Source organism: Astatotilapia calliptera, chromosome 17, assembly GCF_964374335.1.
Source record: "Astatotilapia calliptera chromosome 17, fAstCal68.1, whole genome shotgun sequence".
Taxonomy (NCBI): Eukaryota; Metazoa; Chordata; class Actinopteri; order Cichliformes; family Cichlidae; genus Astatotilapia; species Astatotilapia calliptera.
This window is the reverse complement of record NC_137438.1, coordinates 39030486-39056450: the sequence shown is the minus strand read 5'-3', so window position 1 is coordinate 39056450 and position 25965 is coordinate 39030486. Positions and strand designations below refer to the sequence as shown.

General features: G+C 42.6%; 1 protein-coding gene across 1 annotated transcript in view; it reads right to left on the bottom strand.

The window, feature by feature from the left end:
• The window catches only part of hmcn1 (hemicentin 1), a 99933-nt gene extending 74663 nt beyond the window's left edge, over nucleotides 1-25270 (bottom strand). Inside the window, exon 1 of the mRNA XM_026146195.2 lies at nucleotides 23144-25270. Coding sequence (XP_026001980.2) covers nucleotides 23144-23438 — 295 coding nt within the window. The 5' untranslated portion in view covers nucleotides 23439-25270. The remainder of the gene's footprint in view (nucleotides 1-23143) is intronic.
• Nucleotides 25271-25965: the final 695 nt, after the last annotated feature.

Sequence of the window (25965 nt, the reverse complement as noted above, 5' to 3'; positions counted from 1 at the left end):
GATGGGCTGTGAGGTCAGTTTGCATATTAATGATCGAGGAACTGACTTCACAGCCCATCGTTCATTCAGTCGGCTACGTTCAGTTATTTTGCAAATGTATCGTTTATAAGGTTGGTGAAAGCTGCAGTCAGCTGAGACTGAAGAAGTCACCTGGTTCTCCCACGGAAAACGTCCAGATGAACACAATCAACCTTTTGGGATTTACTAACCTGGACGATTGAGCATGGATCAAGACATTTCTTTGAACTGTTCTTCTTCTAGGAGGAAATGATTGTACAGCATGAATCTTTAATGTCTTTACAAAAGAAAAAGTATGAATTTATTTTGGATTTGCTTTAATCTACACAGGGTCACGTATAAACATACACTAAATTTGGTTAGATTTGGTTAAATGTCCCCTCAACAAGTTTCTCTTCGACCCAATGCTTTAAATAGCCAGCGAGAAGATTCTGGTGCAATTCTGGATGGATATTTGACCTCTCTTCTGGGCAGAATTATTAATTTCTTTAAATTGATTAATTTATTTAAATTGATTAGTTTGAAGTCCTCCAAACATACATCTTGTCATTGTGTCCAAACAGCTTCTCTGACCATAAAGCAAGCTTTCAAACTTGAAAGTGGAACAGGGGCTTCTTCCTGGAGACGTTAAAATCACTGTGGACAATGACACTGGTGTTCCAGCAGTTTCTAGTTCATGGCAAGCTTGAGCCTTCTCCTGAACATCTCCACATGTCTTGCTTCACAGAGTTTTACATTCCCAAAGTGTTATGTCTCCAGCTGGAGTTGAACCAGCAACCTTTTGCTTGCTGAGTGGAACTGTGCAACACTATTCTACATTTAGCCACAACAAGCAAAACTGTTTTTATTTTCAATTCATCCACAATTATGTTTTATATTAATCATACAGCTTGTCGCGGACCAAAAAGATCATTTTGTGAAACCAACAGGCCAACATTCAAACATTTTCACATTTCAGAAGCTGAACAAGGGAATGTTTGCACACTGGAAAGTTTGAAAAAGTGATCAAAATAGTTAAATTACTATCACCTAACCACTGCTCCTTTCGTTGTACAGGATACAATAAAAGGTTTTCACAATGAACTTCAAATATCTGCATAAAGAAAAATTTTAGTTTAAAATGACCTAACCAGTTTTCAACAGTTTTCAAGGACAGGTTGTCCAGAAATGGTTCTTCCTGGGAGCTACACAAATGAAGAATAAGAGCCAGATATGCACAAGGAGACAAATCTGAAGGGAAGTGTGATCAACTTGAGATCAGATAAGAGTTTTTTTTCTTTCAATGGACAAAATCGCAGAAAGTCGGCAAAACTGTCATACAGATTGTCTCACATTTGACTTTCATATGAAAGCATACCCTTCCTGTAAACTGTCATATACAGAGGAGTTTATGATCAACTCAATAACTGCAAGCTGCTTAGTGCTGTGGCAACAGAACAAGCCCCAATCATCACTCTCCATCGTCATGCTTGACATTTGCATGAGGTGTTTGTGCTGATATGCTGTGTCTGATTTTCATCAAATGTGTTGCTGTGGATTATGGCCAAACATCTCCACTTTGGTCTCATCTGTCCAAAGGACACCGTTCCAGGAGTCTTGTGGTTTGTTTTTGCAAACATAAGCTTTTCTTTGTTCAGTGTTGCTTTCTCCTGGCAAATCTTCCAGATGTGCCATACTTGCTCAGTATTTTTCTAATTGTACTTTCATGAACATCAACATTTAAAATGCTAACTGAGGCCTGTAGAGTCTGAGATGTAGCTCCTTGGTTTTTTGCATTGCATGATCTGACATTAGGTAGAATTTGCTGGGACATCCACTTTTGGAAAGACTGTGGCACCGTGTTAACTCCAAAACATGCTTTTACAGAGTCGGTCACAATTGCTGATGATTGTTGCATAAAATGTACCTGGCTGCTATTTACCCTCTGAATTCTTCTGGAAGCAGTTTTTACTAGTTTTTTTTAAGTCATTGTTCACACAAGATTTGAACTGGAAAAATAAAAATAATCTTAATTCTAACCAATATAGAAATTATCTATTAGATTACATTAGTCTTGACACAGCCTCTGCCACCACATCAGATCAATTGCTCTGGGCTCCTTTGATCAGCTCCATCACCTAGTGGGGGTGGGGGGTCATAGTTTGGTCCCGCCTTCACTGTTGTGATTGGTGTGGGGGTAGGGACAGGCTTAGGGCGTCGGGGGGTTCCCCGGAGGCATCTTCCTTGGGGGGCTCAACCCGGGGTAGCGGTCATGTCCGGTTAGGGGCTCTGTTGGCTCTCCGGTGACTGTTTCCTCGCGGCTGCGTGCAGCGGGGCTAGGGGAGGGTCTGTGCTGACGGACGTGGGTTACTGACCTGGTAGCCTGGCTGGCCCTGGGTGGGTCCGGGATGGGCGTGAGGTTCTGGGGGCGCTCTGTCTCTGGGCTGGGACCCGGACTGGGCCTCGGGGGCTTGGGTCCTGGTTGGTGTGTTGCCGGGGTTGTGGGCGGGTGGGTGCATGGGGGCCCGGCCCTGGAGCAGGGTGCCGCCGGTGCGTCGAGCCACCTGGGGGGCTCTTCAACTGGTGGGGGGGATGGTCACATCTTGCAGGAGCTTTCTTCTCTTCAGGAACTCTCTCTGCAGGAGGGGGAGATACAGGAGAGGTGGAGGAAGATCTCAGCCTGGGTGTTTATTGTCTTATGTAGTCTGGAAGATGAGTGGATGGTGGGGTGGGTGCAGTTTTCTCTGTGGTGGGGTTGGGTGGACTGTCCCGGGCTCTGTGGGGCCGGGCGGCGCTGCTGCACTGGGCCCGGTCTGGATGGGCCTGGGCCCCCTTTCCCTGGCGGGTCGCGGAGTATGGGGGTGCCTACTGGGGTCAGCGGGGGAGCTGGCCCCAGGGAGGGGTCACTTGCCCCTCCCTTCCTTCCCTCCCCATCTCCAGCTGCCTCCCTCTTCCCGCTCCACCACAACCACCCACACATGCAGGGCCTTGGAGTAGGGGTATGTCACCAGGGTGCAGAGGAGGCTACCCCCCCCCCCCCCCCCCTCTGTCCCCTTCTGGCTGCCTCTGCCTCAATTTTATCCCACAACTTAGACATTCACATTACTCACACTCTCATTACACATACATATAGGATCTTGGGGGTGGGCACGATACACGGAGTCCAAAGTACCATCAGGGTGTACACCTCACCCCTGGCATCGTTGCCCACCTCTCAATTTTAAATACACGTAGACATTGAGGGCTAGCAGGAGGGACCATGCGCTTACCTGCTGCTCTCTGGCAGGTAGCTCCATGCCCTCCTGGGTTTTAAATGCACCTTAGAACACACATGCATCAACATTACAATGAGCGGGTGGAGGGAGGTTTGGAGTCTTCTCTCACCCCCGTTCTCTGCGACCTGCTGGAGCAGGGGGGCTAGGAGGAGGAGTTGGCCGTCCGACTGCGGTCTGGAGTGTGGAGCCTTCCTGCTGCTGCGGAGTCGGGGCGGTCTGCCTCCCCCCACCGCAGGGAAAAGGGAAACACCACCTGGGTCTGGGTGCAGTTCCCCCCTCCAGGGGCGGGGGCACCTAGACCCGGTTTGTAGAGTACGCTTGGGGAGTGTGATCGTGTGTACAACGTCTCTTTATGTCTGTCTCCACGTTGGTTGAGTGTGGAGTAAGTGCATATGAGAGCATGAGGGTGGGAATGGATGTTTGTATCTGTGTGTGCCTGTATGTCTGTGTCTATATGTCAGGTTGGGTGTCAGGCGCCACCTCTCTGGGGACATCTCAGGCCCTCCAAGGTTTGGAGGCCTATCTCCCCCTACCACCACTTCCCCTGCCAGTGGCGGACCCCCTCAGACATCGGTGCGTTGGTGGTTCTTTGTGTCCGGGGATGGGCGTCCAGGTACACACCGGCTCACTCCTTGGCGGCCGCTTATCGGGGCCTGGAGCCTGGGGCTCGCTCGGGCCACTTCGGAGGTGGGGTGCCCCCGGCCTCTCGGCCTGGGGCTCGGTCACTCAGGCGCAGCTGGCTGCCGGCGGAGCTCACGGGCGCGTCACTGCAACTCCCCCTGGCTTCTGCTCCGCGGCTGCTGAGTGAGCCCTCATCTGGGACTCTCCTCAGCTCTTACTGGGACAGTGGCGCGGCTGCCCCTCTGTTGGTCTTCCATGGTCTCTTGTGTTCTGGGGGCCTCTGGATGTCTGGAGTTTTGATCTCCTCCACACCTGCTTCATGCCCTGGAGGACGGGGCTGTGGCCCCCCCACACCCTCTAGCAGATTATTACATGAAGGAACCTTTTAAAAAAACAAAAAACAAGCGCGTCCATGCTCACAGGTGTACACACGGGTGATCACACCCACAAACTACACCCTTTTTGGCTCCTACCTCAAAGCACACTGTGTTCTGTTGATCTTATGTGCTGCACAATAATGTTTAACATTTAGTATTTACTGTCATATTCCCATATATCATTGTGATGTTGTTTATTCTATTACTCTTGTTCTCTTCTGCTTGCTTTCTTTTTTCTTTCTCAGCAGGTGATCCAGGTGATTGATATATGCATTTTTTTTTCTCTGCCCGTTCGGTTGGTTTTTGTCTTTTGCCCTTCTCCCCCGTCCCTCTTCTCAGCTGTTTCTCTTTCCCTCTTTCTTTCTCCCCTTCTTTCCCCCAGTCAAGTCTGTCCCGAAAAAAAAAAAAAAAAAAAAAAAAAAAAAAAGAAAGCACAAATACATCTATCACCTCCATTGATCCGGAAACCAAGTTTCATGTCAGGAAATATTGCTTTGCTTCTGGTTTGCTTCAGATCCTGTCCGATCATAAAATATTCAACTACCAAGTGTCTACTGAAGTGCAAGGTTTACAGAGCTGTGTTCATATTATTTCTCATATAGGGTTTTGTGACATGGTGCTGTGGAGATACAGAAATTATTTTACTGCTACCATATATTCTTTATCATTAACATTGCATTAAACAGTTTATTAAAGCTACTGGTATCATATTAACCTTTTTATTACAGGTGCAGCTATAATCATTGTATACACATTTGCATGTTCTGCTCATTAAAAGAGTCGATTAATTGATTAGTTACTGTAACTGATGCATATTATGTTCATTTGTGACGCAGAAGGGGTTGAACCCTGACATGAATAAAACCATTCTCAATTGAGCTGTTCGGTGAAGATCGATGCTGGTGTTGCAGTATACATCTTCCCACGCATGTACTCAATAAATCATTGTTTGACTGCAAAAAAAAAAACAAAAAAAAACAACACAAGATTTGTCTGTTAAATGACATAAAGAGGCCTGTCTCATAAAAGCTGGAGCTTTACCACATGGTGACAACATGACCAGATTACTTTGTTGTGTCCATTAATAAGCTGCTAAGCATCTTCTTGATCTTCTCAAGTCAAATTGTGTAACTTCAGCCATCGCAACTGTGCTGTGGAAAGAGACTGAGGGGCTGCAAAAAAGACACACACACACGCACACACTATAACCAAATTGCAACCCTGTCACTAAAACCACATTTTTAGTCTCAAAATACCTTCAAACTTGTGGGGATCGGAATTGTGTCCCCATAAGGGCATTTGGTCCCCACAAGTAGAGTAAATGTCCAATGTTTGGGCCCCACAAAGATATGTAAACACAGACACACTCACACACACGCACACACTGGTCCCCTTGTTGAAGAGAGGACAATTACAAAAGACGTTTGAAAACAGATACAGTTTTGCAACAGTCCTCAACTCTGCTGAATGGTTAGCAGAGTCACACTCCCTGCTCAGTTCTGCTCCTGACTCAAATGAGTTCAAATTTAAATATTCATATTTTGCCTGAGATGATGATCCATTATCTACTCTGCATTTACAGCTGCCATCACCTTGCACTCCTTCTCGAAACACAGCCCACAGGCACTTTCAATTTCAATAACAATATTCACAAAGAAGCAAGAAGTAATTTTTCCAAACGACTCAGATTTTGGCATCACTGTAACTCCTGAAGGTGGAGCGAAGGAACATTTGCAGTGATCAGAGACGCTTTTTAAAAACTAACATGGAAATGTTTCTGGCTGCTCTGAAGGGAACATGGATCTCCAGCCAAACTTTTCATAGAAGGAAAAGTTGACATCTCTTTCCTTATGGGAGAAGTTCCCGTAGCTGTTGTAAGTATTCTTTAGCATTGAATATGGTGCCCTTTAGCACCGCTGCCCTCTTTGCCGTGGCTGTAGAGTGGAAAACCATAATACTCGTGACATCTAAGCAACATGAGACATAAAAGATTCAACTCTTCAAGCTCTTCTAGTTTAATTAGCTCTGAATTTTACATGTCAGGATGATGCTGCCACTCCTGTTTGTCATTACTTTTCTCTTTAAATGTGTGTTTGTCTACATTTGGAAGCCTGAAAGAGAAACTGTGTGCTTTTCCAATACCAAATAGCCAAATACCTTCTTTGATGCAAAGGCACACTTGTTAGGGGTCAAGTGCTTTGACCCGGGGCATCCTTAAGAGGAGTTAAGAAAAGACATATTATTAGTGCCATTATTTCAAAAGGACATTTTTCTTGGGGGGGGGGGTCATAGAAATAGTTTCATATGTGAAACTTCCTACTTATTTAGTATTTTATGAATTTTAAATAAAATTGGACAACAAAAGGAATCACAGTAATCCCAATTCTATACCTTCATGTGCAAGGGAAACATAACCTTTGGTTTCCACAGAGGAAATAGCTTCTCAGTGATGAACCCATAAAGGCTATGGATGCAGCCAACCGAATGAGCTCAAAGTGAAAAAAAGTCTGACAAACAGGCAACAAAAGAGAAAAAATGGCCGCCAAAAACTAAACAAAAAGGTGTTTTTTGGTGGCGTTAATGTGGTAGTTCTGCTCACTGTTGACAAAAGGGAACTAGAGATAAATAACTAAAACGAGACACTCCAGCCTTCATATGAGCATTCTGGAGCACTGACCTGTATTGCCTGCTCTAAAAAGCATCCATCTGCAAACCACATGCAAGCTCGAACACTTACAGAAGTCTTAATGGGATGGGCAACTGTCCAAAGGCAAACTCACTTTTACCTCCTCTGACATTCAGGCTTGAAGTAATTTGCAAGGAATCACAGAAGCATTTACTGTGCAGTGAGCTTATCTCGCTGTACACCAGCAGCAACAAGGAATTTCAAAGCCAGCGCATGGGAAATTCTGAGGAAAGCTGCGTTATGACTGAAAATTGTCAGAACTGTATAATTTAGAGCTAATTGCTAATGAGTTATGACCATGATGTCATATAATTGTTTGGTTCAAAGGTTTAAAGTTCTCTGTTTGCCACAGTGAGGAGACTTTATGCAGCTTTATGCACTTTTATAGTCCACATTGGTTTTCATTTCTTTTCCACTCCTGAGGTCAAAGAAGTGGATGTTAGCTCACGATCGTACTGCTAATAAAAGCTTAACAACCAAGCCCTTAGAAATGCAGTTTCCTAACAATAAAAGACACAACATAAAGTGTATCTTCTGTTCAGGAATGCCATCGAAGGTTATGTTTACTCGGTGAACAGAACTTTCGAGATTTCAAGATTTATATTAACAACTCATTAGCACTGAGCCTATTGTTTCAAAATGAATTAGCGAGCCACAGTGTGCAGTACATGCAAAGTACTGTACAGAAGTCTTGAGCCGTCCTTCATTTATTTATATTTTCTTTCCAAGGAGCCAGATTTCTCTTTATTTTTAAAGTTGTCGTGAGCATCAGTTTTCCAGGTTTTTCTTTGGACATTGGCTGCTTTTTCAATTATTTTCACAGAAATGTTTTTGTTTGCTAAACGACTTAATTGCAGGCATAAAATAGTACCAACACAGTGATTCCCAAAAAGCTATTATCTAAAAAAACTGTCATATCTTTATCAGCAAGTAATCCAGCAAAGACCTGACGCACAGCCTGAGAGATGCGTCTGGATCCATCTACTGTTTCCTCAAGCAGCATCAGGATTGGCCTGAATGGAAGGGTAGCTGTCAAGAAGCCATTCTTAAGGAAGGAAAATGGGGGGGAAAGAAAGTGAGGTTTGCCAAATTATACAAGAAGTGGACTGAAAATCAGTGGCAAGAGATCTTATGGAGTAATGAATCCAAATTAGAAATGTTTGGTTCAGTTGCTGTCAGTGAGCATCCCCAAAAGCATTGGCTGATGTCGGGGATTTTGTCAAAACCGGCTGAATTATAAATGCAGAAAAGTACAGTCAAGTTGTGATGCCATCTGGAAAGCATCTGACTGGTAACAGCTTTGTTTTTCAGCATAACAATGATCCCAAACACACTTCCAGTGCAGTGAAAGCACACATGAATAGAAAAACATGCAGTGGAACCCTATCAGTCATGACCTTCCCAGAGCCTGGAGGTCAACAATACTGAGGCAGTGTGGGATCATCTTGACAGAGAAGAGTACAACATACAAAGAAGAGTTTTGGATGTCCTTCAACAAGCATGAAGACTACTTAGTTGACTAAGAGAGTTCAGACTGTGTTGAAGAATAAAGGTGGTCACACCACCTGACTTTAAAACCTGTTAGGCTAAATTATTTTTGCCTTGTATACTTTATTTCCACGTGAATCCCAACTATTTCCCATTTTTCTAGCAGGATAAAGAGAAATGAGGGTTGGCTACAGACTTTCGCACAGTACTGTATATGTTATTTTCTTAAATAATGGTCATGTAGGAGACTCTCTGTGGCTTTCTGATCCAACAAAAATCCAACAGGTTACACAACATGTAGCTGTTATAGCACTTAACAGCAGCAGAGGCTGTAAATAAACACAAATATCTGCCATTCTGCTGACTCAAAGCAAAGTCTGCTAGAATAAGAGTGGCTGTCATCTTCATTGTCAGGTTTGGAGTTTAATTCACCTAATCAGCTCCACGGGGAAATGCACAGCACGAGGCAATTACAGTGTGTCGGTGAGGAAAGTGTCCAGAAATCATACTATAAACTATACACATAACAGCAAACAGGTTTGCAGATTCTCGAGGTAACAAATCATTTACATTGAACACGGTGCATATAATGTTCCAGCAATGTTTTCTGCAACAACCCCAACGTGTACCGATCACTTCTAATAGGCATCACTAGTGCACACATGCAAACAGGACAAAACAAATAAAAAAGAAGACTAACATCCAAAAAAGAAGAAAAGAACAGAAGCGCCAAATTGTTTTCCTTCTTTGTTGTTTAAATTGGCGAGCATTACTGCGACACCAGGCGTGATATCAGCCCGAAAGACTTTACCAAATAGGAAATTGTAATCTTGAGAAAGATTAATTCCTACATTTTACTAACTTCATGTGTGTCTGTTTTAAATGGGGGGAAAGTATTGTGGAGAGGAAGTGGTTAGTTAGTCTGACAGGATAATAATGTCCATTTATTCCAAATAACATTTCATTACTTCTGGTGTTGACAGTCACGCGACTCTTTCCCTCACTGCTGCAGAGCAATAACCACACTTCAAGCACAAGCGCTAACACTTCTACTTGGTAGAAGAAGAAAAGAATAGAAAAGAACTAAATAAAATATGGCGTCTGAATTAAAAGAGACACGACTCTATCAATAAAAAGGAAAAACCTCTTCTGGTAAATTTGGCTGGTCAGGTTTTTTAGGGTCAAGTTCAATTCTAAGCAGCTCCCGCTATCTTTGAGTGATTCCCTAGAAGTCTCCTTCTGACGCCTCACTGTGCTCAATTTTATTTCCATCATGCATCTGCGACGTTTGCAGAGGGCAAACATTAACCTGGCACAATCCAGTGTTTTTCTGCAGACCATTTCACACACTCTACATCCAAAGACAATGCATTAAGTGAAGATACTGAGCAGAAGACTGCTCATTGTTGGCCCAGAGTTCTTCTTTCTGTCTTTCTGTTTCCTTTCTAATCTCTTAATCTATATCTTGTTATTCTGCATACCATCCCCAATTTACATCTAATGACTGAACGTTACCCTGAAGCAACAGAGCTGTCAGCACGCAGGATTTCAAAGCACCAAACATCAAACCTGTGACGTAAACTAAGAGAGAAGAAGCACCAGGCAGTTGTGGCCCTGCCTCTCCTGGTGATCGTTAGTCTTTGTAATTGAATGTGACTGGGGACAATGGGCCCCGAAACCACAGATATCTATTAATGGAACTGAATGATCAGACGATGCTACGCACAAATAAATAAAAACTGATGCTCACTGTGTAATCCCTCCCAGATGCACAGACCCACGAGAAGCCTGATCCAGAGTCAGTTATCCATCTGACAGGATAACATGTGCTGGAGACACAGCACAGAGGAGGATGAGACCCGAGGGTACGGCTCACAGTAATTAAACTGGGATAGCTCAGTAGGTAGAGCGGTTGCCCCATGATCGGAAGGTCAGGGGTTCGAATCCCCTGAACGGCTACCCTGAGGTACCCTTGAGCAAGGTACCATCCCTACACGCTGCTCCCCGGGCGCTGCACTGGTGGCTGCCCACTGCTTCACTGAGTGAATGGGTCAAATGCAGAGAAGAATTTCCCCACGGGGATCAATAAAAGTGTACATTATTATTATAAACGTGTCCCATGTGCATGAGCGTCTATGCAAATTTATCACTGTCATTTATGGGAATGTGTGGTATTTTTTAAGAAGTACTCAGATGAGTTGCAAGCATCCGGATCTTTCCTTAAAGCTGATGTTCTCAGAGCCCGCCCTGACCCTGTCTTCAATGCTGACCTTTGACCCCTACAGTTTGTCAGCTGTGTTCAACAACGGTCTGCAAAGCATAAACAACAGCAAGCTCCATCTGGAGCGCATTTACCTTTCTAAACTATTTCGGAATTTAATTTTGTTTTTCACTGTGCAATATAAAAGACATTTCGAGCCACGTATGCCACAGCGCTTTTTGAAACCAGATGTTACCATAACAGACTTTTTAAACTCAGTAAATAATGTTGCCGTCTCGCTATCCTCTGACTATCTGACTAAATGCTTTGTGGAAGCACAAATCTGCAATTTAGGGGTGTTTTAGATTGACTGCAATTTTATTCTTTTGTTTTCAGAATCTGGTTTGGCTTTAAAACATTCACACTTCAAGACAAATCGTATACATGTGAGTAACTCTGCAGAAAGAACAGGCTTGAGGAAAAGTACTCCACAAGAATTAAAAAGGTAAGTAGCAGTCGTTCATTAGCTGCTATTCAAATGCACTCGATTAATTCATCATCAGTAATGTGATCACATCTTTTTTTTTAAAGAGAGATTATACAAACTTATATACATTGTATCATCTTATATGACATTAGATCTTTTCAAACATTTAAACTTTTCTTTTTAAACAAAAAACAAAGTAAAATATGAAAAACATCATACCTACACAAGAACAGAAAGTTAAGGAAAAACTAAGTAAATTAGAAAAAAATTAAATAAAAATAAAACAGGGAAAGGGGGTGCTTAAATCCTATGTCTACATTAAATAAGAGGAAATCACAAATCTTTTCCATTTAGTCACAGGGTGGGTAAAATGCATTGCTCTAAATACTGAGAAGGGAAGATTTCAGATATCCCACAAAGGGTGTCCACTGTGAGTGAGATCTTCTCCACTCTCAAAAATGTCCAGACAGTATTAACCCATAGTGGTGCAGATGGAGGCGTAAGAGATTTCTAAAGAAGTAAAATACAGTCTAAGAAGAAGGGAACAGAAAACCAAGACATCAGTTTGCTTGGGAGATATATTAAGAGGGATCATTGGAACTCCAAATATGCCAATTAGAGGATCTTCTTGGATCTGAATTCCAAAAACCTCTGAAAGTACGTAAAGGAAATCCCTCCAAGATTAATGCAAACTTGGACAGAAGAAAAACACATGGCTTAGGTTGCAAGAGGAGGTCACATTGGTCTATAATTGAAGGATAGATTTTTAGATAAATGAAAAATGGACTGTGTTTATTACTTTACACTGCATACAGTCCTCTAAAGCCTTTCTTTACACATGACTTCATACTGACAGAGTTCTGGTCTGATTTATGATCAAATGGTTGGTGCTCTGTATGTTTTCACTTACAAAGTGTCTGTGACTTCATCAGATCAATAGTAACGGACATAAAAGTCTCTGGATCAGGCTCTGATGAATGTTCCTTCTATCAGCTTCACCTATGAAAAACTGAAGATATTAAAAAAACTTGTGGTTATGACTCCCGTGGATGCTTTTTTATGGTCATAACAGGATTTTACAAAACCACCACGACAGCACATTAGAAAGAAGCAGCGTTCGTGAGAAGGATAAAGAAGACAAAGGTGCAGACTTGATGAGCCAGAGCAGCAAGTCTGCCTCTGTTTAGTGTCGGGGACTTTGTCTGTGACCCAGCACTTTGAGCTTATTCTGTATTTTTGAGTTTCTTATGTGAGGTTTAATTATAAATTCCTATTCAAAGGAGCTTGCAAAGAAAAGCGTCTGGACTTCTTTAAGTTACTTGAAGACGTTTCACCTCTCATCCGAGAAGCTTCTTCAGTTCTAAGGTCAAATGGTGGAGAGTCCCAGATTTAAACCCAGTGGGAGTTTCCCCCCACAGAGGGATAAAGGACCCCCTGATGATCCTCTAATCACATGAGCCAAGGTGTGAAACTGGGTGTGGGTCCCAATCAGCCAGAGTTTCGGGTGAGCTCATTGTGAAACCTGGCCCCACCTTATCATGCGAATTCCTGCCCAGACCTCTACATTGGACTGAAGAAGCTTCTCGGATGAGAGGTGAAACGTCTTCAAGCAACTTAAAGAAGTCCAGACGCTTTTCTTTGCAAGCTCCTTTGACTACAATGACCTGGATGACTGAGAACCTTCACAGGCATATAAGTTCCTATAAGTTTTTCTTATTTAGGGCGTAGCTGAGTTTTAGTTTAGCATCTGTCTCTTCGGTTTTGTGTCTTGTTTCTTGTCTAGTCTGTCATGTGTTTTATGTCTGTGGGTTCCATATTGTCAAGCCTGTGTTGTCATGTCTACGTCTCTCCATACTTCCTGTTGTTTTCTTGGTTTCTATCTTCAATGTGTTCAATTTTACTTTTCCCTGTGACATCATTACGCTCATTCGAATCAGCTGTGTCCCCATATGTTTCCACTTCCCTTGGTCACCTCCTGTGTGCATTCATTCTGTGTTTTCATTTGTTCCTCGTCTGGTCGTCTGCTGTGTTCATGTCATATTTCCAGGTTTTTCTATGTATCCATGGCAGTTCATGTTTTAATCTTAGTTCACCCAGTTTAGGTTATTGTTTAGTTTCGCCTTTGCCTTTTGTTTCGTAATGTTTTCCAGCCTTAACTGAACGGCTTTCTTCACGTGTCTCACTGTGACAGTTAAGGCTGCAAATGCCTTTTAAGAAAGGGTGAAAACTGGCACAGGCCACAAACACATTGCTGCTTGTGATGTTTCTTGGTCTCCATTATAGAAAAGTCAAAGCACTCACAGCTGGTTGGCCTGATTTTTAAAATTTACTCTCTCTTTGCTAAATGCAGCTTCTTAATTGCAGTAATTGCATTCATTTTCTTTAAAAAAACAAAACAAAAAGTAGAAGGCTTAAGAATAAATGGCAACAACTTCAATATTAAAACCACAGAACTGCAAAGCTCATGAATAAGTATTTTATGACAGACTGTAATTACGCCTGCTCATAAGAGACCGGCGGCGTTTTCGGTTCACTATGGCTCTTTTGTTTAACGGGGGAAATTCTAATTGAGCTGAAGCAGACAGAGAAACCTCAGATGCAGCAGATCAGCGCTGTCGACCACACACAGATGCACACTCAGATGTTTGCAGCGGTGATTTCCAAACGGTGTGCCATGGCACAAAGGTTTGTCCAGCTGTGTTGCTGAAAATGTAAAACTGGCCGTGAGCTCGACATGTGCTTCTCATCAGCTTGACGTAGGATACCGTGTACCAAACCATCAGATTAAGCTCAGGCTTCACCCTAAATCCTTAATTGTGAGGTAATAACACAACATAGATGCATACTTTATAAAGGGAGAGGTCTACAAACACAGCTAGTTATGGCTAAGGTGGTCTTTGTGATATATGACTTCCCCCCAGCACAGACTGCCTAAATGCTGATGGTGAGATACATACGTAGCAAAAATCCACACAGTTAAAATCTTCTGGCTTTTCTTCTTGTAGTGAATGAGACGTCAGCCGTGGAGCTTATTATGAAACGCTTTAGCACCACCGTACACACCATAGAACAATTATACAGTGATCAGGCTTCACTGATGCAAAATAAACCACAAACTCAGCTCTCATGTTTCTGTCCATGCTCATATACTGACGCTGACTAAACTTGCTCAGGTACAGCTTCATGGTCCCACTATTATGCCATCAGCAACCTTTTACAAGCATGTAAAGACTCAATTTAAGGAGATTTAAATCTGGCAAGGTAGACAACATTTAAATAAAACAGGAAGACCATATTTTTGGCCACTCTGAGGTAAGTTAACAAGCTATAAACATAATACTGACATATTATCACTTTATAAAGTGGCTGTGGTGAGTTACTGTTCCTAATTACACATCCTGTAGATACAGAACATTTGGAGACTGGAAGTGTTTTGCACAGTACTGTGCAAAAGTCTTGAGCCAGCCCTCATTTCTTCATCTCTTGCTGAGAAAATGGGAAATGCAGTAGGTGCAGTGATTCATGGAAACACACGATACAGCAAATAAGGCAAAAGCAGAATTTGAAAGTCAGCATTTGGTGCAACCATTGTTATTTGCGAACCACATCTCTTAGGCAAGCTGTCTCGTTGTTTCTTTGGGCTGTTTTCAGGAATAGTTCTCCAGGATTCTCGAAGGACATCATCTTTGGATGTTGTTCCATCCACTGCCGTGTAACGTTCAGGTCTGGGCTCTGGGGAGGCTTCTTGACAGCCAAATCCAATGAGACCATTTCTGATGAGGCCTCAGTGAACAGTAGATGGATCAACTGAGCGGCCAGATTTATCTCTTGTGTCCTGTGCCAGGTCTTTGCTGGATTTCTTTCCTATTTCCTAAGGACATGATTTTCGATACTATTCATCCATTGTAGGTGGTTTTGTTCAACTTCCTGGTGCAGATGATTTCACGCCTGTCGAGACTGTTCTGTGATGTTTTGTGTGTGAAAGATTCAACTAAGAAATTGGAACAAATGATGTGATTGTGCACCAGGCTGCTAGTAACAAAGTGCCTGAAGACACAATTTAAAATCGGTTCTTTGCTAAGTTGTCTGGTGACGACAGATTCGTTTCATGAGTTAGGCATCGTTTTCATGCTTGGGTGATTCAGAGTTCAGCGTTAAGTAACTTAACAAACACACAAAGTGGCCAAGCCCAAGGACTGAAATGAAAATTAGTGAAAAAACTCAAAGACCTTCAGAAGGTCTGGAGAGTTTATTTGCTTTACATTTACTTATTCTGATAACCTGATTATCTGTATTATAATAAATAGACCTCACTATACCCTAATTGTATGTATACTGTCTGCATCAGAGGGATGCAACATTAAATTTGATATGAAACGCTGCACAAAACGTGGTTTATAAGAAAATCTCAGAGGAATTTGACCATTTTGTTCCACAAACTGAGGGTTTTGCTACACGTCTAAGGTTACTGTTTTCCTGTTCTGGGTCAGACATATTTATCTGACCTGTCCCTAACTCTTACCATGTGTTCTGGGTCTGAGCAGCAAGTCATCTAACTTCATTTAGGAGAGCCGAGTCCTTGAGGATATCAGGTGATTTTGATAACAGCTGCCGCTGGCTGTCTTTTCTTGGTTGGGGGCTTTTAAAGGCTTCTTTCATTTTAGCTGCCGTGTTCTGACTACATTAGTTTTTTGGTCCAAACCACACTTTCAAACGCCCCACTACACAGTCCAAATGGGTAGTTTCCAGCTGCTTGGTGCCAGCTATACCAGCTGCAGGCACACATGTATGATGTTGTATGTTGAGTATTTGCCATTCTGCATTTTTACTGCTTTATTACTCATAATAATAAGCCCAGCCTCTGCACTTTTACTGTTGCCCTTTCATTGAGGCTGTCTTTAAAACAGCATAATCAGTTGATGTCTAGACTACATTATTGAGGAAATTACTTTTCTAAGGATTGTTTTAGCTAACAAATTCATCTGATTTCATTGTTTTGCATCATACACTTAGAGTCTGGAGGACTCATTTGGAACACGTTAGATTTACTCTCATGTAGACCTGACGCCAAAGTTGAACATTCCCATGGTTTGCAATGGCATGATCTCATGTTGGCTGTGACTTCCAAGGCGGTGATTTATTATTCTTTAGTGTGTAAATTGTACACGGTACTACTGAGTGTTAGTACATTTTAGGTGCAACATCTGTAACATTTCAGTGTGGACCAAGTGAGATATTACAAGAGCAATGCGTGTCTTCCAAAATCAAGGCCTGATCAAGGCTACCATATTGTCTGCAGTTGAACAGTTCTCTCAAACATGCACAGGAGTACATGTTTGGGACACGAGTGGTATAATTTAGCTTAATACGTGATTACATAGCTCTGAATCCTTAAAACTTAAAACGTATTTCTAACTCGCAGGAGAGAAATAGCAGAAAAGGTGAGCTCACAGAGAATCATCAGTCAACTATGGAGTTCATTTCAGCACTGCAGTTTTTAATAGCAAGGGGGGGGGGGGTCACTTTCCCTAATCTCAGCCTCAGCTTTGATAAGCACTCTGTGTACCACCATTATGTGCACTACAAAGACAGAAAAAGACATTAACAGCTAGCCAGTTGCTAATCTTTTTAGCTGGTAAAGTGTCAGCTACACTATATGGACAAAAGTACTGGCCACACATTTTAATTTTTAAATTCAGGTGTCTTTGGGCCCACTGCCACAGGTGAACAAATCAAGTCTTCCCTCTTAGATATTTCACAATCAGGAAACGTTTAGGCACCGCAACAACTTGGACACAAGTATAGATAACTTGTTATTAATCTCCGTCTCTCTTCCACAGCATGTCTTCATCCTGTCTTCCTTCTCTCATCCCAACCAATCACATCAGATGGCCCCGCCCCTCCCTGAGCCTGGTTCTGTCGGAGGTTTCTTCCTGTTAAAAGGGAGTTTTTCCTTCCCACTGTCGCCAAAGTGCTTGTTCATAGGGGATGATTGTTGGGTTTTCTCTGTATCTACTATTGTAGAGTCTACCTTACAATATAAAGCGCCTTGAGGTGACTGTTGTGTGATTTGGCGCTGTATAAATAAAATAAAATTGAAGTGAAGTGACAGACCATGTAAAATTACATCATTTTCATTCCTTGCACCTGGCTGTTCTCAGAGGAATATTTTTTGTGTTTGTTACCACTGACCTATGAATTATTCAAACATACACAAGACACTTAACTCAGGGGATGAACCAGCAGCCTCGCACAAAAGACACAAATTTGTTTCCCATTTCTTTAGTTGAATCTACAAAAATATTAACGATCACAGTATTTTACATCAACATAGTGATTCTCAAAAGCTGTTAGCTGAAAACTTGACACGTTTGGGTGTGTTGCTGGGTCCTGAGAGATGCATCTGGGCCTCGAGCTCCTCCATGTACAGTCCACCAAGGCATCATCAGAAATGGTTTCAGTAAGGAGGTTAGCTTTTAAGAAGCCGCTCTTAATGAAGGGAAAAAAGGCGGAGATGTGCCAAGAACAAGGCAAGAACAAGAACTGGACTGAAAATCAATACTAAAGAAACATCGAAAGAGGCACAGCAGTGAGAGTCTTCAGCCATGGAGGCACGGTGGAGGCTCCGTCATGTTTGGCACTGCTTCATTCATGCTGTTGGGGATTTAGTCAAAGGGTTGCAGTGAGACTTTTAATCCAATACCATCTGGATAGCATCTGAGTGACAGCACCTTCATATTTCAGCATGACAATGATCCCAAAACCAGCATCAAAAACATACCTGGATAGAAAAGCAGTGGAACACGATCGGCCCCTGATCCGTCCTTCCCAGAGCCCAGATCGAAACATTACTGAAACAGTGGGCTCATCAGGACACAGAGCAGAACAAAAGGCAGCCAACAGCCAAAGCTTTGTCCTTCAAGAAGCCTGGAGCACGTTTCCTAAAGACTACTTGAAGAAATGACAAGAAAGCTTTCCTAAGAGTGTTCAGACTGTCTCTAAGAATAAACGTGATCATACCAAATATTGACTTTCAAGCTTTCTAGACTTGTGCAAACTCTGTTTTTGCCTTATATGCTGTAATTCTATGTATGTTTGAGCATTTCAGTAAAACGCCTATTTCTGATTTTACTGGAAAAAGAAAAAGAAAAGGGATGGCTCAAGACTTTTACACAATATTTTACGTCTGGTCATGATAGTCACAAGCTAACCCGTCAACTTACTTAACAATGTAATTATACAGAAGTGCAAGCTCACACATTTTTCACTGTCCAGCACCGCTCCTTCCCAGATGATGACGTGTGTGGAAAATCTTTTATATGAAATTGTTTCACCACTGCTTTCTGTTTCAGGTTCATGTCTTGACAGCCAGACACTTATCCAAAAAACACAAACAAGAGCAGAGCTACAAAAGGTCAAAGGGATACTGGCAGGAGCCCAGACAGTGATGTCAAAGAGTCTAGAAGGTCACAAGGACATTGAACCTCGGGTTGATGAGCCTCCAGTGGAGATTAGAAAACAAGTTCACACAGCAGAGAGAGAAAAATGTTTGACAAATACTTCACGAATGGGCCACTTACTACGCATGGGGTTATGTGGGCCAGTGGATCCTAAGGTCATCTAGATGTGACTGTTTTTTAAAAGGCAAGAAGATCCTTGAACCTTAGGATCTGTAAAGCTGTCGAAGTTTTAAACATAAAGGATAAAGTGTGACGCGGTTTTCTGTAGCAGTCTTCGGGGATGAGCGTCCAAGATGAAAGAAGTCGCTCAGTGACAACTGGAAACCTTCCACTCGTGTGTCGTGAGTTGAACCCACTGAACTACGAGCACCTTGGGCCACGTCATGAGGTGCAGCCCTAAAAGTTAATACCTATTTTAATACTCCGCATCCATTAAAACATAAAACTCACAGACACAGTTTCAGTCTGCCACACTTTTCTCTCCTCCTCTATTTTCTCCCGAACCTCCACCTCTCTCTTTTGGCATTCCTGCCTAATAGCATCATTACTGACTCTGTCCAGCTAAACGCCGGCTGCGCGTAATCTCACACGGGCGGGGCAATTCAGACAAAAAAAAGCTACTCTGGAAGGAAGGAAACAAAGGGACGAGGGGTAGAAAAGGACGCGAACGCCAGCATGGAGGGCTCTGTGATAACGGCCTTTGATCTTGCAGAGAAGGCAGAAGCTATTCCATCATCTCCTCCCATCACTCCGCACTCCTTTGGTCGATCTCCTTCTAACTTAGATAACTTGGATGGAAATTTTTAGCAAGGAAGGCCAACAATTTACTGGAACCAACCCCGAGATCTCGCAGCTGAAACACAAAGAACGTGCAGAATAAAACAAGCAAAACTCCAAGAAACACGTCGGTGGTTTGTTCCATTTTCAAAACCTTCACGCTGATGTCACGCAGGCATGAGTCAGTAAAATCTGTCCATCTTTCATCCTTTCTCTGTTTGGACTTTAGCTTCCACAAACACATTCATTGTAGGGAGACAAAAGACATTACGGTGATTAATGATACTCTCTGCCTAACGTAGATCTTTTTAAGTCTTTATCATATATTTTCAGAGTAGATCAAAGAACCCTAAGTCACAATGGCAACCCTACTCTAGCTCATCTATCTTTAAAATAGAAAAAGTGTTAGGTTTAGGTGTTAACTATCAGTTTTAAGGATAACGGTGTTTCATCCACACTCAATGAAAGTGTAGTCATTTTCACTATATCCTCAGTCCTACTGGAAGTGTGTCGACACCATCAAAACCAGCAACAATGCAAGATAGGACTGGTAGAGCATTACCGCAGATCATAGACGTCACTGACCGCAAAGGGTTTGCAAACAAATATTAAACCCGATTATGCTGTTGTGTACATTTTTGCAAGTTTATTTAAGTCCTCTAAAGTGGAAGACGGTGCTACCCCCAAACGCCTTAGACACCCTCCATTAAGCTGGAGTGTGCACTACAACATAGTGTCAAGGTTTAAAGGCTCTCTGACTTTCCTGGGCACGTTAGGAACCAGGTGCTGGGTTTGGATCCGTCTTAACCTTGGACGGTTAAACATTAACAGGAGCAAGCGTCAGACACTCACAAACACATCCTCTCACAGCGAGGTAGTAGCTACATGGACGTGTGTGTATGTAAGGATGCCAACAGGGCCATGCAGACAGATAAGTGTCTACCATTTTATTTCCTGTCATTGTCATGCAGTGTTTGTTTCTTTAATTGAAACAATGCACAAACTGGCATTAGTCTTGGGCTAGAGGCCACGTTTCGTAGCTCGGGAAGAACGGAAGCATCGTGAAATGAGTTTAATTGTCTGTAAACTCTCAAATAAATGTTCCAGAAGTGCAGCGAGTCTGTTTGCAACGCACCTTTGGCTTCTCTGCATGAGCCTGAAGTCCTTATTGACAGATTGATCGTCAGACTGCAGCCAGAGAAGCGAGATGTTCGTGTTTGTAGCTGTCCAGGACTCTTCTGTACAGCCACTTCTCTCATTAAGCGAATGCCCATTTCAAGAGTAATGACATATTGTATTGTTAAGAACACAGGCAGACTTCAGCGGTAAACACACAGCCCTTGCACTGTGGTAGAATGACTTGTGAAGGATCCTGTGCCTTTCTTTCTTTCTCTGCCTGCAGGATGGAGGAAAGGGGGGAGGCTTCCTGACTGATCTTCCCACACAGGCCTGACCCCAATATCCAGGCATCCTCCTGACTCTTTAGCTTCACACACGTTCAGGCAAGCACGCACAGACACAAAGATTGCAAACACACTCTCTTGTTTACAGTGTCGGATTGCAGTGTAAATAAAAAGGGAAGCTCTGATTTAAAAGCAGCCAAGTCAAACAGGAGGGACTGCGTTATCGCACCACGTTGGATGCAAAGCAGAGAAAATGGATCCGCGGCACAATGAAGCAAACCCTTAATAAAACAAAACCGACTCTCTCCGAGGAGCCGGGATTTTGTTGGAAAAGGACAAAAAGTGGGAGAGAGACGGGGTCAGAACATTTGGCAAAATGCTCTGCTACCCCTGCTTGCAGTGCGCTGCAGTAATCATTCCTCTATTCCGCCGGGGGTGTCGGAGCACACATCCTGACATCCTCGTAAACACTTTAAGAAGCAGACAAACGTCACAAACACAGAGAGGAGTCGACGCTGGAGCGCTCAATCGAGCTGTTGTGTTTCACTACCAAAGGATAATCTTATAATCACTTCTCAATGAAGTCAACATTTCCTCTAAATTAAACCCTTCAGTTACACAAACAGGTTAAAACCGCAGCATTCTTTCACTACTGTCTCTCTGTCCAAGAGCATCGCTAATCACCTAAGATTTACTTTCCCCACAGAGGCACGCACTAATGAATTCATCATTTGTAAGATTTGTGTATACTGTGCATTTTTTCCTCCTTGAATATAATTATTATTCTAGGCACAGAGCAGACTGAAACAATGATTGAAGAAATGTGCTTCATGAGAATTTGTGACATGCTGAAACTGAAAAGAGAAAAAAAACATCTGGAATAGGAATCTGTGTCTTCACCTCACAGATCACCTCCGTCTATTCATCTTTTCTTTCCATCCTTCAGATCCTGGAATGTTTGTTGCTCCGAGTGCATTTAGAAAAAATGTAGGTACTCTACATACAACATTAAAATACGAAAGCATTGTGTTTCATGCACTTTGTGAAGTAATATTCACGAAGCACATTTTGCAGAATGCTACGTATGGAAACTAAACATTAAATGCATGCAACAGCATGTCTTCATCCTGTCTTCCTTCTCTCACCCCAACCAGTCGCAGCAGATGGCCCCGCCCCTCCCTGAGCCTGGTTCTGCCGGAGGTTTCTTCCTGTTAAAAGGGAGTTTTTCCTTCCCGCTGTCGCCAAAATGCTTGCTCACAGGGGGTCATGTGATTGTTGGGTTTTTCTCTGTGTGTAGGGTCTACCTTACAATATAAAGCGCCTTGAGGCGACTGTTGCTGTGATTTGACGCTGTATAAATAAAGTTGAATTGAATTGTGGTACACTTAAATGCTGGTGAAAAGTAACCATTGAGCCTCCTTGTTTTGAATGAAATAATCACGAAAGGGGCTTCCACTAGCTGGGCCCACGTCCTCATTTTAGTTTTGACAGCGTTCTAGTAGGTAAAGGTGATGCTTGGACATGAATTGAGCTGCGGTTTGGGGACTGGTGACAGTCTAGCAGATCCTCATGCACTAAATAGAAGTGAAGAAGTTAAAGAATTGAGAACAAGGAGGGAGGGTGGGGCAGGTAAACGAGAATGAACAGCTTGCAGAACTGAGGGAACCTATATAGATGACAATCGGAAAGAGCGTGTTTGGAGGCGTGGTCCCACTCCTGAAATTCCGATACATAATCTCCAATTAAAGAGACAAAGGTGAGTCAACATTACCACCCAAATATTCAAACCCTAAATGATGACTTTAATCTGCTGTTGTTCAATAAGACCAATAAGACTGATGTCCTCAGTCTTACATTACTCTTCACAAGGACTCCGTTCTTGTCAGATGTGTGTGTTGAATATTTGGAAATGTTTTTATCTTGTATGACCCCCCCCCCCCCCCCCCCCCTCCCCATGCACCTCTGAAGACTAATACTAGCCAGGGATACTGTTTGACTGCCCAATAAAATACAGCCTAGGCATTAATTTTCAGAATGAGAGAGCACCCACGAGTGATGATAATCATCAAGCTGCACTGCAAACCTAAAGCCACACAGTAACCCTGGCGGAATGCTAATGATACAGTGACCGCCAGGCTGAACATCTGTGCGAGATGAAATGCCCCAGAAGTGCCTCCCGTGGAGGTGTGAGGAGGTTAAGGCAGTCAGAGGGCGGCCTGTGAGCAAACTATCACATTTGTCACACCTCTGTCTGCTTTTGTTTAGACTGCGAAGAGTAAGCACCAAATCATCACATTTAAAGAGAAGAAAAACAAGAAAAAAGAAGCAGAATTGACCTAATCAAACCATCTCTTCGTCTCTTATTACATTACCTGGGTCGTGAAAGGGCACCAGGGCAAAGTTATACAAAGGTCTCTTCGGTCTGCTCAGGGATGTCTCCAAAATCTTGGATGCGCCCTCTATCACTTGGACCAAGTCGTCGTACATGGAGCCGGTCACATCAAAGACGAACGCCAGGGTGGATGCGCCCTCCGGGATGTCCTCCTTTACGGCCCCCGTGTTTGCGTCTTGCCCTGCGGCCAGCGCCACTGAGAGGACGAGCGGAAGCCACATCAGTGATCCAGGAGTCTTCTCTGTCATTGTTTCACGATATTTTGTTTTCGCCATTGGGAAACTCAGAGTGAGTCTCGAGATAGAGGCAGAGACATCTGGCTCTCACCAAAAAGTTTTGAAAATTTATAAGAGTTGATCAAATTCCCAGCATCAGCGAAAGAAACACGGGAATCTCCCGGTGCAGCTTTCGAGCGCCTACTTTTTGGTTCTCCTGCAGTCTGTTGTTTCCTCTCAACGCTCAAGCTTAACTTCTGTTCCCAGCAGCTGTGGCAGCCCCTGTTCCCTCAGATCTGCAGAGTCAGAGCCCCTGTTCAGCTCTGTCATACAAAGACCACCTCTCAGCTGGCCAGAAAGTCTCCAAGGCGCAGACTACTTCCCATGCACAATAGCAGCGCTATGATTGGACAAGATGTTTTGGGTGAGTTCCTTTACTTCAGCAACGACACAAAAGTACCACAGTACGATTATTTCTTAAAAGCTGTCGTTATAATTCATTTTTGACAGATTCTTTTTAAATACCGGTGTAAGCTTTGACGCCGGGGCATGAACTGGACATGCCTGGGACGCTCACCTAAAGTGAAACGAGCTGAAATAAATGAAGGTCTGCAGTATTGGGGATTTTGAGCACTACTGCCATCTAGCGACTGCAACTTGGCTTTTACACAAATTTTGTGTTAACCCAGTTGTGTTAAAGGTTTTTAATAAAAGGCCCATTTTATTTAAAAAAAATAGTAATAATAATAATTAAAAAAAAAACCCTCATTGTCAGTATCAAAACTGAAGATCGTTTTGCATGGAAAGAAAATCAAATGTTTATCAGAAGTTTTTATTGGGACATTAACGGCAGAAAAATGACTGCAAAAGTAATTTTAATTTGCTCTTATTTAAGATGAGAAGAAATTTATTTATCCCGAGGGAAATTCTTTTGTCATAAACATGCTCAATGCAGCAAGAGGAAAAGTTAGTGCAGAAAAAATAAAATAGCATAATTATCAGCGCGAGTAATTATGACAAGTTACATGTTAGAATCAGAATCAGAAAGGGTTTTATTGCCAAATGTTGAGCAGGTTTACAACATTAGGAAATTGCTGCGGTGCTTCAGTGCAAACATACTGTCATAAATTACGCTAAAATAGACATGAAAATAAAAATAAGAATAAGAATTAAAAGTGCAATGAATAAAAGAGTAGCAGCATGTAATGGGGGAATGAAAAAAACATTCAACATACAGATGAGTAATAATATTGCACAATCTGTGGGAATAAAATGCATTCATATTAATCCTATAGGATTAATATAATAAAGTCACCTACAGAGTGATGAAGAGTTGTACAGTCTCATAGCCACTGGTAGGAAGGATTTCCTGTGGCGGTCAGTTCTGCATTTAGAGGCGATGAGTCTTTGTGCTCCGATGGCTCCTGGGATGAGAGGGATGGTCTATGATGCTGAGAAGCTATTTTAATATTCTCCTCTCACTCACCTCCACCAGGTTCTCCAGTCGGACACCCGGGACAGAACCAGCCAGCTTGTTCAGCATCAGCTGTCTTCACCCCACTGCCCCAGCACACAGCTGCAAAGAACACAGCACTCTCTACCACAGAGTGATAGAGCATGGTCAGCATTTTCCTACAAACATTGAAAGACCTGAGCCGCCTCAGTAGGAAAAGCTGGCTCTGCCCTTTTTTGAAGACAGCGTCTGTGTCCAGTTTACAGCCAGTGTGTACCCCCAGGTACCGTTAGTCCTCAACTACCTCCATGTCAGCCACTCTGATGAGTTCTTCATGTACATCTGAAAAAACAAGCCAGGACCCTTACTGCAAACTTTAATCAGTTTTGAGTGTTCACAGCGGGTGTTCACCAAGTTATTGTTATTATTATTATTATTATTATTATTATTATTATTATTATTATTATTATTATTATTATTATTATTATGAAGGAAGGCTCAGAGGAGGCTGGAGACAGTTACCATCATGGGCTCATCTGGTCAGGATGAGAATGAACAGTCATCAATCACTTGCAGGTTTCTCGTTTTATTGAATAATCAGCATTAAAGGAAAGACACGCATGAACTGCTAACTCTGAAAGGAAACAAAGTGTGATTTAAGTAAGTCAGTAAGTTAAAATAATGCATGAACTCTGGAGCCTCAAACAGAAACTCATCTCAGCTGCCGCCCCATGTGGGAGTGAAGAAAAAGAGAGCTGTAGGTGAGTGCGGTCCTTATATAACAGGTGACAGGTGAGTGCAATCAAGGGCAAGCCCCACACCCAATCAACGGTGAGGAAAAGAAACAAGGTGCATCTGGTGAGGTGAGTGTGCTGAAAGGTGAGTCTTTACAACACTTATTATTATTATTGGATTAAGATGCCAAACATCAGTTATTTACTTGCATTCTTAAACAGAAAATTAATTACTGAGTTGTCAGATAAGTCATGTAATGAATTTTAAGTTTTAAAAGGTTTTGGCAGATTTCAATAATGTTTGTGTTTTTTATGACAAGTGATCGAATAAATCTCTTAAGCAATAAATATCACACCTGTTTTCTTTCTAACATGTCAAATGTGTTTTGATGAATGTTTA